Source organism: Vombatus ursinus, unplaced genomic scaffold (genome assembly GCF_900497805.2).
Source record: "Vombatus ursinus unplaced genomic scaffold, bare-nosed wombat genome assembly UNPS02009824.1, whole genome shotgun sequence".
Taxonomy (NCBI): domain Eukaryota; kingdom Metazoa; phylum Chordata; class Mammalia; order Diprotodontia; family Vombatidae; genus Vombatus; species Vombatus ursinus.
Window position 1 is genome coordinate 8465742 of NW_020949602.1, and position 19299 is coordinate 8485040.

General features: G+C 40.4%; 1 protein-coding gene across 4 annotated transcripts in view; it reads left to right on the forward strand.

The window, feature by feature from the left end:
* The window catches only part of NFIA (nuclear factor I A), a 464681-nt gene that overhangs the window by 253924 nt on the left and 191458 nt on the right, over positions 1 to 19299 (forward strand). For all 4 annotated transcript variants that reach the window (XM_027852710.1, XM_027852708.1, XM_027852711.1 and 1 more), the window contains exon 3: positions 8206 to 8271. In XM_027852710.1, the coding sequence (XP_027708511.1) occupies positions 8206 to 8271 (66 nt within the window). The remainder of the gene's footprint in view (positions 1 to 8205; positions 8272 to 19299) is intronic.

The following is a 19299-nucleotide window of genomic DNA, read 5'->3' on the forward strand; positions in this document are numbered from 1 at the left end:
ATGTGTATACTGGGAAAAAATAGGAACAATTCCTGAATTTCATATAGTATTATGGTAAAAAAAAAAAAATTTTTTTTCTGCAAATATTTAATTATTTGGCTGTTGAGCATTGGGCCATTCCTAATCATTTAAGAGAGCAATAACAAGCTCATGGAATAGGGATGATTGCTACAGATCAGTCTTGAACTTCAAAACACTTACATGACATCATCACTTTTCAAATGCTAAAATAATAGACCTGGAGAGACCTGAAGATATTCTGTGACTCAGCTCTGTCCAAAGCAGCAGCTCCCTACTTAAATCACACAAGAAAGATAGCTGCATGTCTTACTTTTGAAGCTCTGAAAGGACAGAGACTTTACCAACTATCCTTTTTCATCTCTTTAGTATTTAATAACCTTACATGGTGATATATACTGCATTGTATAGCAATGTCATAGAATAGCTTGTGATGTTTGAAAAAAGTTTGTACAGTTGAAGCCAGAAAAGATCTTGGAGCTCATTGACTCAGATCCCCTCATTTTGTAGATGAGGAAACTGAGGCTGACAGAGAGGAAGTGGCTGGTCCAAGACCACCCATCTAATAAACCACAGAGCCAGATTCAAACTCCCACCTTTTGACTCCAAATCCCGTGTTTCTTTTCCATTGAATATTTTGTCTTCCCTTTTTCAAGGCAAATAACCCAATCCCTTTGATGAACCCTCACAGACCTAATTTTCTTTCTCTTATCCATGGATGTTCTGTAGTTTCTCCACCTTCAGATTTTTATTGCTTTTAAATGTGGAACAGCATTTTAAGTGTTGGAAAGAGCATTAAACTTGGAGTCAGAAACCTGCAGTTCAAATCTTAGCTTCCCTACGTACTGTTGTTATTTGTCCTTCACTTTCAAAGACAACGGGCCATATCTTGACTCATGTGTGAATTGGATTTAAGTGAGGCAGAGCTGCTTGAGGTCCTCAGCCTCACTCTCTTTTCCACAGTCATCGAAGTCCAGTGGCCGGGCAAAAGTCAGGACAACTGGCGATGGCCCAGGATCCAGTTCTATTAAAAACAACGTTGCATATCAGTATAAACAACTGAGCTTTTTTTTAAAGCAACTAGTCATTTAATTTAATTAATTTTCAAACAGAAAATATTATAACAGTTTATTTATGCTACTTCCTCTTTTTCCCTATTAGAATTTTCTATCCTTTCCTTCTCTTCTTCTGTGGTCATAGTTAATTAATTTTATTTATAGATATAATTATATAGTTATGTAATATATATTATATAATTAATAATTAAGGTACTATATTCTTCTGGTTCTATTTTTTTTCTCTTTGCATTATTGCATAAAAGTCTTTCCAAGTTTCTTTTTATTCCTCGTACTTGTTGACCTTAATTGCTTTATGACATTCCATTAAATAAATGTGCCACAATTTATTGGCTGTTGTTGGACATTTTAGGTGTTCCTTTCTTTCTCTTTCTTTCTTTCTTTCTATCTTTTTTTCTGTCTGTCTCTTTTCTAAATTAGTGACAAATAATACTGCTTGGATCTTTGAATATAGTTTTTTTTAAAAAAAACTTATTCTTGGTAACATTTAGGAGTGTATATATTCATAGGCAAGTAAGTTAAGCTCAGAACTTCAGTTTCTTCATCTGTAAAATGGGGGTGGAAAAGATAGTCATGGTCGCATGCTGTGTTCATGAGAAGAGTGTGCATGCCCTTGGTGTTATATAACACATTACATAAATTTGAGTTGTAGTAATGACAGTAAGTTCAGCTTTTCTATAAGCATCCTATGATGGTGAAGTTGAAGCCCAGACTGGTGAGTCATGTGCCCGAAACCAGTAGATGTCAGGAGTAGAAGGAAAATACTTATTTTCTTGGTTCACTGCCCCTGTGCCTCCCCTTATGATGATATAAAATCAGTACAGTCTTTGTTTATTTGTTTGTTTTGGTGAGGGGTGGGGCTTGCAGGTAGAGGTGGGTTACTCTTACCCTCAATTTCAAACCTCTTCCTTATTTCCAAACTCGAACATCTGGTAATGGGTGTTCGTGGCAACCTGTAGAGTCAAAGAACACTGACATCTCCCTCCCTCTATTATTTTCACTCAGTTACGATATTGCTAATATTGATGAGAAACACAGGGCGACCAGTGGATAAAGAGATGCTTTCAGAGTCAGGAAATGCTGGGTTCGAGTGTTACCCCTGACATGTGCTAGTTGGGTGACCCTGGTCAAGACACATAACCTTCAGTGCCCCATACAACTCTCTGAGATTGTAAGTTGCACCATAACAGGAACTGATTGGCATGTGTAAAGTGAATTTCTTCACCATTTCCTCCCTTATACAAATGAAATCACAGGTCTGAAATTTTAAAGAGTTAATTTTGCAATTGTTTATCATATAGCTATACTCTGAGACTTTGAGGTATCTCAGATTGTATTAATGTGGGCATTCCCTTCAGCACAGCAGATTTCAAGCCTGTGGTGACTGGCCCATTCAGTGGGACTTTTGTCTATGCCTTCCTTACTGTAAATCTTTCAGAGGGGTCCAGCCCATCATATCATAAATTTGTGTATACATATATGTATATACATATACACATATTACATACAGAATACGTTTTATATATTTTGGAATATGTTTCATATGCATATGAAATATATAATATGTGTATATGTACATTTATCAACATATTACATGTAAATATATGTACAGTTGCATGTATCTGTATAAATTTGCATCTATATGTATATGAATGCTCTGTCATCTATAAAACCTCTTACTATGCAGAAGACCCTCACAATATTCCCGTGAGGTAGACAGAGGGGCTATTATTACTTCTCTGTTATCAGAGGTTTTATACCTCATACACAGAGGGGCTATTATTACTTCTCTATTATCAGAGGTTTTGTACCTCTGTTTTACAGTTAAGGTAACTGAGTCTCAGAAATATTTAAGTCTTGTTCCAGATTACACAGCCAGTGAATAACAGAGGTAGAGACCCAAACCTAGCTCTTTTGACTCCTAGTTGGCTGTTCTTTCTTTCACCATAGTCCACGGCTGCCATACAAAGAAGCGTCCATCACCTGACATGTTGGCACTGGGCTCTTTCTGTGTTCTGGTATCTGTTCTGTAAGGGTACCTCCCAGGTGCAAATCAATAATATTGACTACATACTGTATGGTTTTTCTCTCCATTTCAGTTCTCCTCCTCCATGAGTTAACCTTAGAATCCGCTTAGCCCCCATAATAATGTAGCAGACACGGAGCCCTGATGACAATTTCTACAGACTATGTGCCTGTGTTCTTGGGGCATATACTTAGAATATTTTGAATGTCCTAGAGTATTCTGAGAATATTCATGATTTCATTGATTTGACTACTATTTTCTCTACCAACGTAGACCTCATTGAATGTCTTTTGTATCTTTTTAGGAACAGAGGATTTATAACTGGAAGGGGGGCTCGGCAGATCCCGAGTCTAATTTCTTCATTTTACAGGGAAAGAAACTGAGGCCAAACAAGATTTAAAGGATTTGCCTAAGGGTAGACAGAGACCATGTGGCAGGAGCAGGATGTGAGAACCTGGTTTTCTGGTTCTAAATACGATGATTTTTTTTTCTACCACACCTTTCATGCCTGCTCAGATTCCATCATCAGGTCTCCTCTGAACTCATATAGGTCGGATTTGAGTTTTTGAAGCCTTTCTCCCTTAGTAGGACCTGCCAGAGCTTAGTGTCCCAGCATGTCGTCTCTGAATACACTGGATCACTTTCATGCCACACTAAGGTATTGAGATACAACTTCAGTGGAGGTCTGGAGCAAAATGATTTTTTTTAAAGATCCACTCACGTTTTATTCGTGTGCTGTTTCCCAGTGAATTTTAGAAAATTGGCCAACAAGTAAAAGGCATGTAAGCTATTTGCTCTGTTTGTTTTGTATTGAGGATCGTAAGACATGGAATAGAAAGTCTCCGTTTTGGATAGATCAGTCCTTACCATGTTACCTTACTTCAGTGATCACCACTAAGTCAAGAACTACACGTGGAGTCCTCAGAGAGCAATGGTAGTTTAGAAAAGGCAGAATTGAGAACTGAGGAAATACGCGGTCATTGGTATGAGTCAGGAATTAAGTTAGGCGTTTTTGACGCTCACACAAAGAACCAGCTTACGGAAGCAAAGGCTGCTACTTGACGCATTAGTATTTCTTTTTATTCCTTTCCCCGGTGATTTTGTCGATAGTGAAATATCTTTGTCTGAGCACTCTGGCAATGTAGCCGTAGGCGCCATGAAAGTGCAGAGATAGATGGATGCTAGTTCAATTAAGCGGTCTGATCCCAGCCTCCTATATGCTAACCTTGTCTATTTTCGGTTTAAATTTCTGCTCATACATTTTTTAAAAACCAAAAGAAACATTACTTTTCAAGGTTATGTTGAAGTCTAAGCCTTAAACAAAAAACTGATCCCCAGATGAAAAAGAAAAATTGATAACTCTAATGCACTTCCTCACAATAATGTTTCCAACTCCCATCTGAGATCTTTTCGATATACTTTTTAATAACATTCACTTTATCATAATACACAAAATCTTTGGCTTTCAACCAAAGCCGACCTAAGGCAGCAGGGGCGACTCATAACTGCTGCTTCTACTGGTCTCTGGATTCAAGAGGGACCCTCAATTACAATCCACTTTGACTTTTTTTTCGTTATTATAGGTGGTAAAATTCATCTGGCAATATTGTGAAGTGAAACCAAAAAAAAAAAAAAAGAAAAGAGTAGTCAATTATGAGATGTACTTTTCAGTTATGAAAAGTCTCCATCAAGTATAGAGAACAAAGGAGCAAATGAATTGTTAACCTTCACTATGCCAAGAGTGATATTATTGATTGAATGCAAACACTTAAGAAGGAGATCTTTCATTTGTATGAATTATGTATAGATAGAAATTAATTTATACCTCTGGCCAGTCACCTGTTCAGCTACACACTCAGAAGCATTAGTGACCCTTTGTAATATCAGAGGCAGTCTCTATCCGGAACGCCCGAGTGTGGAGCGTCTATAGGACTCAAAGGTCCTTTTGGAGTCGGAAAGATATGCCAGGAAAATGAGTGAGGGGGGAGAGGAGTGACAAAATCCTTCAGGCCACTCAAATCCCATGGTAACTAAAGTTAACAGGGATGGACAGTCCATTTTAATAGGTGGGTCACTCCCAGATGACAGTGTCTGCAACTTGAGACACAGAATTCCATTTATGAGTACGGCTGCAGAGATGCCTTCTTTGGTGTTGGGTGCTGAGCCTTTCATAAACAGGCTTGGCCACCTTGCATACCAATTTTCCCACATCTCTTTACTGTGTAGGGGAGGAGTTTTTTTGTGTTTTTTAAAAACTCATTCTTTCATTGTGGTTCCTTGTCCCACATTGCTGTTTCATTTCTGCAGAGGTAGAGAAGAAAAGCAAATCTATAAGTTAAATGCAGAAGAACAAAGAAGACCACTTTCAGATTCTGAACCATTTGGTGTGTCTGAGTGTGTGTGCACATGTGTGTGTTTAGATTCACTAGCCTTTCTCCTTTTTAAATTTTGTCGGATAGATCCCTCAGAAAACCTACACAGTCACTATAAACCCTGTGGGACAAAAGATTGTATTTTCCCCACATATTCTACTTGTGGGGAGTTGGTGAAAGGTAAAGATACCATGCTTAGGAACCAGAATACAGGCACAACTTCTCTACAGAAACCTGAAGTCATCATAGTTGGAAGAGTCAGATTTCTAAAGAAAATAGTCCTATGGATTAAACACGATGTTCGCCTCTGGTGATGTGATAGAGGTTGGCAGGGGGGCGGACGCAACCTTCTCTTTCTGGAAAAAAAAGGAACTATATTATCTTTTCCTTTTCGCCTAGTTACAGGTGCCAACAGTTTAACCCTTTCTGAGGCAGAAATAAGGAATGTTTTGTCCATCCACTGAAATATGTTGAATTATTATTTTTGGAAGATTGATTTATCACTTATCATGACAAGAGTACACAATTTACGCAATGAACAATGATTTTCACCTCCCCAGCATTCTGCTAAGCTCGTGCAAATTTCTGTAATTGACATTTAAAATATGATTCCATATAAAAGCTTTTGGTATCACATCCCCCTCTTCTCCAATTTTTAGTGAAGACTTTCTGTTCTTTTTGATAAGTAATTGTAAGTGATTTCTTTTTAAAGTTTTTTTTGACATTTAGAGTTTTTATTTTTATTTGTGCTACAGAAGCTGTTGCCAGATGATTAAAAGTATGACTTTGCCAGGCTTAAATCTCTGCTTCAATTTTCTCACCTCCTGTTCCTTGGACCTTTCTAATGGGTACAGAATCAGTCTCTAAGGCATTTACTGAGTAGCCAATCTATAGAGGCACCAGGTTATAGATATTTTTTTTAAATCTGAATATTTAAAATAGGCATTTTCTTTATAGTACTTTCCTATAATTAAAATCCTCATTTGCTTAAAAGGAGGGAGCTTTTCTAAAGCAATAAATTAGCATTGCTTGACCCAAGGTCACTAGTAGTACTGATTCTTTCTGGGTTATTAATACCTCAAAGAAAAAGAAGGAAGGTGTAATAATTCTCCTGCAGCAGATGTAAGATTTTCCATTTAATCACGGAGAAGGGTCGTGACCTTTTGATCTTGCATTGACTTCTTGCGGAAATGTGGTCAGATTTCAGACAGGTGAATTCCGAACCTTGGGAAGTCAAGGTTAAGTTGGGATTGAGGTGGTTGTCGGTCTTTGGGGAGATGTCTTTGAGTTGCTTTGATTCTCAACCAATGCTTCGGGCAGAATCTTCCACCTATGGGCTCCCAAATAAGCATGATCACTTCAGAATGCCTCCCACCACCATGGCTTTCTTTTGGTCTTTGGAAATTGACTTGATTTTAAAACAATGGCATTGGAAATTAGGTCAGATGTATCAAGATATTTTCTGGTTTTGGAGTAATAATAATAATAATAATAACCAAAATTTACATAGTGCCTGTTATGTGCTAGGCATTATGCTAAGTGCTTAACAGATGTTATCTCATTGATTCTTACGGCAACCCTTGTGCCTCAGTGTTACTAAAATGTTGGATTATATTTAAATTATATATTTAATTTATATATATGTATATATATAGTATTTAAAGTTGTAATGATTTTTTTTTTTTGCTTTTGACATCATGGCCATTTTTTCTCTTCTCCCTTCATTAACCCCCAATTAAACCCTCCTTTTTAACACTGAAAAACTCTGAGATGACGAGTCTGGTGCTGGATTCATTCAACATTCCAATCCCATGGTCACTTAAAGAACAGCATCATAGGCTTATAGATTTTTAGTTAGAAGGGAACTTAGAGATTATTTAGTTCAACCCCCTCATGTTACAGATGAGGAAACTGAGACCCCGAGAAGTTATTTTATGTTACCATAGTTACTTTGTATATAGAGACCCAACTACTTTGTTGGTGGTGGTAGTTTTTTTTAAAGGAAGAATAAATTCAGGTCTAATGAGGTGCCAAAAGTCCAGTTGGGTCCAGAAGGTTTGAGGTTTCCTTCTCGGTACCCCTCACTGCTCCCCTCACAGACTTTCCCAAACACTTTAATAAGAGAAATGTAACCTTTAAAGTGGGGTAAACGTTTGTTCGGAAGGTCCCTGTGGGCTAGGTCGTTGTTTGAAGGCAGCCTCCACCCCATTGGCTCTGATGGGGGCTGCGCCACAGAGCGTTAGTCTGAATTTGTGCAGCCTTGCTGCAAAAATTAAAAAAAAAAAAAAACCCACCAGAACTTGTTACTGTTGTTTGATTGCTTTTATATACCAGCTTCAAAATATGTTTTGACATTTTATTATGCTGTGAATCAAGCCTCAGATGGGTGTCATGAAGGATGAAGTCTTCCCCAGACTCCGGCACATAAATACTGAATGAAGGCAGTTGAGAAGGATGGGACCCTTAGAAGTTTCCGAGTTGGGCTGGGGCACCTTCGGGGACCCCTCGAAGGCGCCCCAGAGGGAGGGCTGGAAGCGAGCGAGGTTCCGATTTTTCTCGCGAAGGCACCGGCCGCTTTTTGTGTTATCGTGGCCCGCTCGTGCATTTTCATTTCTGGGTTGGACTCTCAACCTTTTTTGAGGAAGTCTGGCGCCTCTGAGCCACTTTCCACAGCAGACCCTGTAATTTTTGGCTGTCTTTTTCTGTTTTTCAGACTCGAGTCAATCTGAAAGTCCCAGCCAGCCAAGTGAAGCCGACATCAAGGACCAGCCAGAAAATGGTAAGTTTAGCCTGGGGCAACTCTCTCCTGCCTCATTTTGAACCCCCCAGCTGTGCCTCTAGCCCAGGAACTTCCCAAACTTGAGACCTCCACAGAATACTGAACTCTCTGACCATTTGGTCTCCCCAAGCAGACTTGCCAAGCCTCTGAGCTGGAAGGGACTTTAGCAGCATCTGGGCCAACCTGTACCTAAGAGTCGCCAACAAGGGGTCAGGAGACCTCTCTTGGATGCTTCTAGCGACGGGGAAATCACTACCTTGCAAGGCAACTTTGGGAGACTTCTTAGGAAGTCGTCAACAAGCAATTATTAAGCAACCATTAGGTACCTGAAACTGTGCTAACCACTAGGGATTGAAAGAAAGTCAATTTTAAACAAAGCCTCTTTCCTTCAAGCTGAAATTTGCCTTTTTCACCTTGTCCCTATTGAGTGGAAGGCAGTAGGGAACCAATGAGCAATTTTGAACAGAGGAGCAACATTGCCCTTCCTTTTATCTACCAGATAGCACCAAAAAAAAAAAAAAAACCGTAAGGCAGAGCAGCATTGGGCTGTGGGAGTCAGGGGACAGTGTTTTACCCTCCGCTCTGCCTCCTGACTCACTGTATAAATGTGGATAAGGCATTTACCACCCCCGGCCTCAGTTTCCCCTAATGTAAGACAAGACAGTTGGACTTGACCATCCGTAACGTCCTTTCCAGCTTTATATATGTGATGGCTTGAGAAGGCATTCTTGCATAGGATACCTGAGGTCAGCTCACACCTGTCAATAAGAAACTTTCAAAACCTGGGCTGGAAGCTATGACTTTTCAAAACCATTTTTGTGCTGGACCAGTCACTTTGTTGATAACTTGGGGGGGAAATGAAACCCTTTTAAGTTTTTTGCTTTAAATAAGTTTCATTGATAACTTTTTTCTTTATGTCACCATTGTGTTAATACTCTTCACGCCAAACTGCAGCCTCCCTTCTAACAAAGCTCTTAAGCTCTCAGTGTTCCAAGGAACTCTGTTCACATTGCAAAGAAGGTGCCCACCTTCATGAGTGGAGGGAGTTTCCTCACAAGGGAATCCCCTCTATCAGTGAAATCATGAGTTCAGTCCCAATATCTCTGTTGAGATACTGTATTTTGAGTGTCATCAAGATAGATCACTACTTCATTATGTAGATAGGTCAGTGACCTCATGAGGGTGGGTTGTTTCTTCACTGGTGCCGTGGTGTGTCTCATCCTGTGGGATTCTGGTCTAAGTTCTCCCATAGACCCTCCAAAGAGGAACCATCCAGCGTGTTGGTGCCCTTCCTTTGAGCCTATATGATGTAGATGATATACTATTATATTGGTGTTGTTGTTCAGTTATTTTTCAGTTATGTCTGACTCACCATTTGGGGTTTTCTTGGCAAATACACTGGACTGGTTTGCCATTTCCTTTTCCAGCTCATTTTACAAATGAGGAAACTGAGGCAGACAGAGTTAAGTGACTTGCCTGGGGTCACATAGCTAGTAAATGTCTAGGTCAGATTTGAACCCAGGAAGAGGCCTTACTCCAGCACGGCACTCTATCCATTGCACCACCTAAGAAACATTAAATTGTCTAATATAGCCCAACTGGTACAAATGACAAGGACAAAAGGGAAAAGAAGAGATATGGTCTGTAATGGTAATCTTGGACAATTTTTAAAACATGACTGTAAATTTCCACTTTTATTTATTTTTGATTTTTCCCCACTTTTGGAGAAAAGGCTGAATTAAGCTTGTATTGATGAGAGTTGACTCTTGAGAGACTGAGCACCTAATCCCTTGAATAATCCCTTTCCATCTTCCCTGACTGAGCTCATTCCTGGCCTCTTCCTTTGATGATTGTTAGTACTTTTGTTGTTTCTACCTCCCTGTGCCTTTCCTGGCTGGAAGAAGAGATGAAGAGACTTGGTACCAAGGCCAGAAGAGTTTGAGTTATGGTCTGCTCTCATGGTACTTCGGAAAGAAGAAGAAATTTGGAGTCCGAGGACCCGAGTTTGAATTTCCCACCAGTCCCTGTGACCCTGGGCAAGGCTCTCTGAGTCTTAGTTCCGCCTCCGTCAAATGAAAAGTTTGGCCTCGGCAGCCTCTCAGTCTTCTTCCAGCTCTAAATCCTGCTAGACAGACCCTGGGTCCTAGAATGACTTTCATTCCATAAGCCTCAGCACTTCTGTGAATTGTTAGGTGCCAAAATCGCGCATCTCCGCTGTTCCTCGACTCATCCTACTGTTCCCTTCATCCAAATATTTTTAGCTGACATTTCTCTGGTGCTTTAAATTCTGTAATGTGCTTTACATGAAGTGTACATGTATAAATGCATACGTGCACATATGTGCATACAACATAGTTTGTATCAATTGTGCTGAATTGTTTAGTATGGCTAATAAGGACAAAAATTTACACCTACATATACTTTTAAATTTAAAATTTCATTTTTTGGTCCAGACTTGTGATTTCACTGGTACAGGGAAATTCCAGTGAAGGCACTTCCTGGATGAAAACAGATCAGCTGCCTATTCTTCAATTTATTGTCTTACAGAGCTGCCTGGGGCCCTTAGAGGCTGAGTGACTTACCCAGAGTCTTGAGGTCAGTAAAGTGACTTATGCAGAGTCTTACAGTCAGTATATCTTAAAGGCAGACCTTGAACCCAAATCTGATTGACTGAGACAAGTTCTCTGACCTTTCCACCAAATTGCCTCCCTCATTCAATCTCTCTCTCTCCCTCTCCTTTCTCTCTCTTCTCCTTCTCCTTCTCCTTCTTCTTCTGCTTCTTCTTCTTCTTCTTCTTCTTCTTCTTCTTCTCTCCCCTCCCCCCTCTCTCCTCTCTCTTCTCGCTCTTTGTTTCTTCTTCTCCCCTCTCTCTGTCTCCATATATGTGCATAACTGTGTATACATAAATAGATGTATGTATGTGTGTGTGTGTGTGTGTGTATAAAACATTATCCCAAAATGGTCTTGAGTTTTCTACATTCATAGTGATTTTATTTTCTCTCAAACCTATTGTGTTTTTTAGACATAATCTTTTGTAGCTTCCAATTCAATTCAGTTTAATTCAATTCAGTTTTTAAAAGTTTTCATTGAACTTGTCCTATGTGCCAAGCACTGAGCTAGGCCCTGAAGATAAAAAGACCAAAAAACAAACAAATAAACCAAACCAAACCATGCCTTCAGGGAGCTCACATTCTGTAAGGTGACATTTTTAATTTTTTAATTTAATTTTTTAATTTTTAAATCAATTTTAACTTATTAATTTTAAATATTTTTAAATTCACCAGAGCTTAATTAAGTACTAGAGATACAAAGATTGCTAATAATAACAATATTATCCAGTATTTATGTAGCACTCGAAGGGTTACAGAGCACTTGGCCTTCGTTATCTTATGTGATCCTTGCATCAGCCCTGCGAGGGGGGTGCTGTTATCACCCCCATATTGAAGCTGAGAGACAAGTAACTGCATATCCCCTCCTGGCTTGAGAGTTCAAATAAAGAAACCCTTCAATAAAAACATCTTCAAGACCACCCAAATAAAAGTAGTCTCCTCGGTCAAAGTTGTTCAACGCATAGCCAGCCTGCTATGCTCCTAAGTGCCCCTGAACCAGATTAAAACGGAATTGAGAAATATTTAACAAAATAAATAGAAACACAATAAGAGAGAAATAACATTCCATTTTAAAACAAAGTCACTCGGCACCCCCAGGGATCCTTTTGATCCATTCCCATTTCTATCAGAGATTCACAACACTGTCCTAGGCAGTTTAATAAAAAACAACAAAAAACTTTGAGTAGGAAAATTCTCCAGAGTCTCAAGAACCCTGTGCTCAGGCCTAGTGTTGACTTTCCATCCTCCTTGCCCCGTGGATCCCAGATCAGTCTACAGGGGAGCAAAGTTAACTCAGACTGACCCCTATGCTTCTGCAGGGTTCACAAAGTCTTACTCAGTATTGGGGGTGGGGAGGAGGCGCCCAGCTCATACTGCCCCAGTTTCACAAGTACCCTTGCCCACAACACACAGCTAATAAGGGACTGAGGCAGGATTCAAATCCAGGTGTTTCTGACCTCAGGTCTAGCATTCTACACACTAGGCCACATAGCTGACTGACAGAGTTCCCTTCAGATCCCACTTCTGACATGTTCTAAGAACAGGACAGTGGGCAAGTCCCTTCACCTTGCTCTATCTCCATTTCCTCATCCATAAAATGTATGAGTTAGGCTGCACATCCCCTAAGGCCCCTTTTAGCTCAGGATTTCATCCATGGTCCTTCACTCCTGAATCTGATATTCTCCTGATGTTGTGGGTGTGGGAATCTAACATGTTCACAAAGGAACATAATTGTTAACAGCGATTTTGCATCAACCTTTTAAAAAGTATGATCGTCATAAATTGTCTTCATTCTTCATTTCTCAGTCAATCAATACCGGGGGCTGTAGGTTTGTTTTTCTAATTGTCTATAGGCCTATCCAAATATATTAGTTCAGTTTGGGGGTTAAATAGAACTATGGTCTGCAGGATTTAGTCAGTCAGGCCTGGCCATCCCCCTGGCAAGCCTGTGTTTCATCCGACTTCATAAAATGGCCGACAGACCGTTTTCATGCAAATATGAATCCAGAGAGGGGGAGACCTGGCAGAGTTTCTCAGAGCCGTCTGCCGGACAGAGATTGTGCTTTCTGCAATCCAAGGCGTAACCATCACTGAGCTCCAGGAGCCTTGGATTGTGCAGCTGAAGGAACAAGTAGATACTCACGTCCAGCTTAGATGCCAGACAGATTCACCTGAGCACAAAGCTACAGGCCGCATAGTTCAGGGGAAAGGACCCAGGAACCAAGGCCAGAGGTCACAGGTTTGAATGCAAACCTACTTACTTAGGTCATCTGTGCCAGCTTCGGCAAGTCACTCTACCTTTGTAAGCCTCAGTTTCCTCACCTAGACCTCCATCCCCAAGTCTCTGCCCCTGGAGTCAGTAGGTGAAAAGGAAAGCTCAGCTGGTAGACGAATACATAAAGCCCTTTCCTTGCACGTCTATGCCTGTCAGAGAAGAAAGGGTAGGACTAATAGCTCAGCCTGTCCCAACTGAAGATTAAGCTTTTCTCCAAGAACGAGATGCAATCCATCCCCCTCAGAGCTTCTCCCAGTCTCTGAGGAAGCTGCTGAGCCCATTCCAGGAGATGATATAATAACCCTTAGAAATCTCAAGGGAAGGTGAGTTTTATTTCTTCTCTGAAGGCATCCAAATCCCTAAAGGAGAATAAAGATTTCAGTGCAAAATATTTATGGGCAACCGAGACCTTTTCCTCTTACCTGGCATTACTGTGAGGAGGACAGCACTGAATCTTCTGGTTGGGGGAAGGTCTGAGGATGATGCAACCACCTGGGGAGCACTCTCATGAGCCTCTTTTTAGAGAGCCCCAGATTCAATCCCTGCTCTATTACTTACATGTTTCGAGGCAATTAATGTCACCTCCCAGGACTCAGTTTTCTTCTGTATAAAATAAAGCATTTCCCTAGATGACCTGTATTGTTGTAAATCATGACATTATAATAACAATAATAAAAATTTATGTGGCATTTTAAGGTTTGAAAAGCTTTTTATAAATATTATCTCATTGGATATTCATAACAACCTTAGGAGGTGGGCGCTGTCATTATCACCATTTTACATATGAGAAAACTGAGGCAAGCAGAAGTTCAGTGACTTGCCTAGGATCACACAGCTAGTAACTGTCTCAGACAGGATTTGAGCTAAGGTCTTCCTGACTTCAGGTCCAGTTAACTGAAAATCTATGCATGTTGGTAGAAGGACAAACAATAGATATTCCTCCCCAATTAAAGAGATAACAAGTTCTTCCATCTTTGTATGGGGTTGGGGGGGCAGGGATTGCATTCGTCTTATCCCTGCTCCCAAGAAGGGGGGTAATGGAAACGAATGGCATTTCCCTAGTAAACCATGGAGAATGAATAGACAAATGGTAATGTACCATTTCATCCAAACCCATAAACTCGTCCGTATAACTTTATCTAAAGTGGATGCAGCTGTTTCTTCCCTAAGTTGTCTGTTATTTCTAAGGACTTTTTGTTTTACTTCCCTCCCCGCTCCCTTTTTCTTCCCCTGAACATCCACTTGCAAACAAGAACGTGAACCCTATTCCACAAGAATTTGGAGGCATTATCTGAAGCCCTTGAATAATGTGTCAGCATCTCGGAGCACAGTGGGTGGGCATGTGGTGATATCTCATCAGTAAAGGGCTCTTCACATGGGGGTAGAGTATGTATGTATCGGGGACAACATAACAGACGCTTGTTGCAAGCCTGCTCTGTGTAGAGTGCCATGCTGGGCACTGGGGAGATGGTCAGTTGACTAAATGGCTCAAATAGCTATCAAAGAGGTAAATATAATGGACAGTATTACCAGAGAAGTGTATTAGAGGTGACAGAGCATGTGCCTGAGGGGGCTGTCATTGAGAGGGGGTGAAAGCTTTATGAAGAAGCTAGAATCTGAGTTAGGTTTTAAAGGTTTGGGAGGAGGGAGGAAATTTAGGTCACAGGGAAAGGCCTAGGCAAAGGGATGGAGGTGGGAAAGTGCATGTTTGGGGACTAATTTAGAAAATGGCTGGAAAGGCAGGGTAGTTCCAGGTTGTGGGGGGTCTTAAATGGCTAGCCTAAGATTTTGATCTTGGCTTGGAGGCAACAGAGAGGACCTAAAGAAATTTGAGTGGTGGTGCAGTGGATAGAGCACCGGCACTGAAGTCAGGAGGACCTGAGTTCAAATCTGGCCTCAGACCAAACTCTTGACACTTGCTAGCTGTGTGACCCTGGGCAAGTCACGTAACCCCAATTGCCTAAAAACAAAACAAAACAAAAAAAGATACTTGAGTGGAGGAATGATATGAGTAAAATAGATCATTCTGAGACCTATTGAAAGGAGAGAGTAGAGTCAGGAAGACATTTTAAGAAGCCATCACAGTAGTTCAGATGTGTGGGAATGAGGGTCCCTACTTGGCTGATGGAAGTGGGAATAAAGAACAGTCAGTCACATTCAAGAAATACTTAGCAGATGAAATTCTCAGAGCTAAAGGGGCCTTGTTGGCTTTTTGGGCCAGAGCATACCTGCCAAAGAATCCCATTTACAACATACCCAACAGCCTGAATTCTGGGCTGCCTCAGTGTTCAGTGAGGGTCTGGTCCTAGCAATGATTCTCTCACTGTATTCAAGGCACGCTTTTCTCCAGCCAAGCAATCCTATCCCACGATGCGGAGGTCTCTAAGGCAACTACACAGTCAGCCCATCGCTTGGACTCTAAAGATCATTGCAGCTGCACTCATGGCTGTCTGTGGCAGTAGGCTTTAGTTGGAAAAGTAAACTTGTTTTGTATATGTTTTCTTTGTTGCCTTTCCCTCCTCTCCCATTCTCCAATTATAACCTAACCCTTGTGATTATTAGATCTGATAAAAAGTTGTAGAAATAGGATTTGGCTTTTAGGGTAACTATTTCTTCTCTCTTTTTGCTATTCCTGCAAATGGGGAAATCACTCTTTGAGTACTGATACAGCTCTCTTTCTCTTTCTTTGTCTTCCTTCCTTCTTTCTTTTTTTTCTATTCTCTTTTCCTTTCTTTCCTTTTTCCCATCACCCTGCCTTATGCTGTTGTTTTGTACCGTACCATTGAATGCTACTGTTGCCCCTTCCTAGGTGCCCTCAGAACGTGCTAATCTCAGTGGTTAAAGTTGACAACATCTCGGCAGCAGATACATCACTTTCCTCACATTGCATATTCCAGTTCCGTTTGACGATGTCTCTGAGATGCTCTCAGGTCTACTGGCTGCTCTTTCCAAATCGAAGTGAAAGCTCACAATTTACTGTGTCAGGATTTGGCAACAGTGTAACAAATGTCTATTCTTTCTTTCATAAACATATCCTCTTAAAAGCTGCCCTTCACTTGAAGAAAGAAATTTCCTCTCCTCAGCTGAACCATGCAGGCCTTTATGATGAACCCCCTCCAATATAGAGTAAATTAATATATAATAATATCATTAAATATTAATACAAAGACTAATCAAGCTAGCAACCCTTATCACTTATTTCTGGAGGGACTACTTATCCATCGAGAAATCGTGCCTAATTCACAATTTCTGTGGGGTAATTTCTAGAATTTATATTTTTGGGGAAGGTGTTGTATTTTTGTCAGCATCCTTGCCTTGTAAGTGCAGCTTTATCTTTATTGTAGCTTGTAGATTTTATTTTGCAAGTACCTAGCACCTACTCTTTTTTGTGATGTCCTTTCATGTTTTGTTCGTGAGTAAAATCTCAAGTCAGTTAAGACTGTTTTTTCATGTTCCCAAATCAGTTAAGTTTTCTCCAATTCTTAGAAACTTTCTGGTGCTTTCTTGCTAGTTAATGAAGTCTTTTTTTTTTTTAAGGATCATAGATTTAGAGCAGGATGAGAAGCCATCTAGTTTTTTAACCTTTAAATTCCAGAATGTCTCCGGGCCTTGCAGAGTAGAAATGTGGGGAGAAATCTTTGGTCATCCTCTAGGCAAGAAACAGCATCATGTAGGGAGCAGAGAGAAGTCTGGATATGAAATCAGGGAACGTGCATTTGAAATCCAATTCTGCTGCTTATAACCCCTGTGATTTGGACCACGTCTCTCTCCTCGTCCTTCCCCACCCCCCATTTCTTCCTCTGTAAATGTTCTCCAACTCCAAGTCTTCTGATCCCATCACTTGAGCCTAGCTCAAATGACAGGCTTGGCTCATTATAATATTATAGGTGGAACTGGGGTCAAATCTCATGCTTTTGACAGTGATTTTGGCAATCATTCCACCTCTCTAAGCCTCAGTTTGATGCACTTACCTCTCAGGATTGTTGTGAGGGTAGGTGAGATAAAGCCTGTAAAGGACTTTACATAATCGCCAACATTATGTAAATGTCATTTACACATGTGGAAGGTGGTTCTCATGCTAAGATAGGTAGACATGTTACATTGGTACTAGGGTAGGATTGGCTGGCAGGTTGTCGTTACAAAAGACAGGAAAAGAAAGTTGTCCATTTAATGTCCTAGATTTCGTCCTATAGATCTGGAAGTCTTAATCTGGGAATCACACACAGATATCAGGGGAGGTCTGTGTTTGGGGTGGGGGGGTAGAGAAACTAAACAAAATTATTTTTATTTTTTTTCTTAACCTCTAACTAAAGGTGATCTTTTCCTTCAATTCTTAATGTAGACAACCAAACATTATTCTGAGAAGAGGTGGATAGGCTTTACCAACCTCCCAAGGGGGTCTCAAAAGGTACAGAACCCCAGCTCTAGACAGACAGAACTTCACTGAAGACAGTAGGAATTTCTCTTGTATAAAAATGTGTCAAATAGGGAAAATGTTATATGTGGAGCATATTTATAACCTAGAGTTATAGAAATTAGCACCTCCCTGCAAGTACAAGATATGCAAATATATGTGTATATAGTCATACATGTGTGCATATATGTCCATAGATATGTTGGTATATATTCCCGTGTTGTATCAGTAAATTAAATTATGCGCACACATACATATGCACAAACATACATAGCTGGACCAATTATTTAATTATCTTAGGAAACTGCCTGGCTAGAAACTTTTTGTCCCTGTGTAGATAGGTATAACTGAAGAGTCTTAGGGGGTTTCTTGGGACTCTGTTAAGTTTAGTTAAGTAAGTTAAAGTTAAGTGTCTTGCCTAAGATCACTCTGTTCAGTCATTTTGCAGTTGGGTTCAGTCTTCATGACCCCATTTGGGGTTTTTTTGGCAAAGATCCTGGAATGGTTTGCCATTTCTTTCTCCAGCTCATTTTGCAGATAAAGAAACTGAGACAGAATTAAGTTGACTTGCACAGGGTCACACAGCTAGTAAGCGTCTGGGGATGGATTTGAACTCAGGAACATGAGTCTTCCTGACTGCAGGCCCAGCTCTCAATGCACTGTGGCACCACCTAGAATTGGGGTTGAATCACAGACAGTTAGTATGTCAGGGATGGCACTGAGTTCAGCTCTTTCCCACTCTAAGACAAACCTTCAATGTCCATAGCCACCTGGCTTCACAGACCCTTGATCAAAGGAGGTTTTAGAAAATACCCGTAATGGATTATCATTGCTACAGACTTTCATGGCAATAGAAGAGCATGACTGGTCCTAGAATTAAATAGCAATATGCGCCATGTCCATTGGGTGAGAGACTGCTGAAATGCCTTCCCTTCCCTCCTCTATTTTTTGTGACGACTAAATTGGGAGCTCGTTCTGTAGGGATTCCTTCTCAAAGATTTATTTAAGAAGACACAAAGTGTATCTGCTAATGATTGCTCTCACCTTCCTCCCTGTCCATTAAACATTGGTATTTCCAAAATTTGGGGCCTGTAATGGGGTGTGTGCACCTTCTGTGCAGCAAGTGATGGAGGCAGCTTTTGGCTGAAAACTAAGTTTTAATTTGTTGTTTTCAAGTGCATATATTATGGGGGGGGGAGGAATTACCCATTTGTGTACCAGTAAACTGAATGCAACATAAATAATTTATCCAGGGATTTAGAGCTGCTAATCCGGATCGATTAGCTTCTCACTAGAAAAATTCATACAGCCACAAGGATTTTTGGCATCAACTTTTCTGCCTGCAGCCTCCCCATTTTTTCCCCTCTTCCACAGCTTCAGGCAAATGTTCCCTCAGTCATCGGTGTGTAACTGAGCAAATCTACCAAGATACCTAGACATGAAGGGGGGATAATCTCCTCTACCAAGCTAAGTAGTAGATTTTTTACCTATGGGTTGATTTTTACAATGAGGAGAAAGATGAAACTTCTGGCTTTTTTCTTTTGGCAACAAATGACAAAAGTCCAAGGTGACAATTGGAAATCTATCTATCCATCCATCTGTCCATCCATCCATCTATCCATCTGTCCATCTGTCTGTCTAATCTATCTATCTATCTATCCATCTATCTATCTATCTATCTATCTATCTATCTATCTATCTATCTATCTATCTATCTATCTATCTATCTA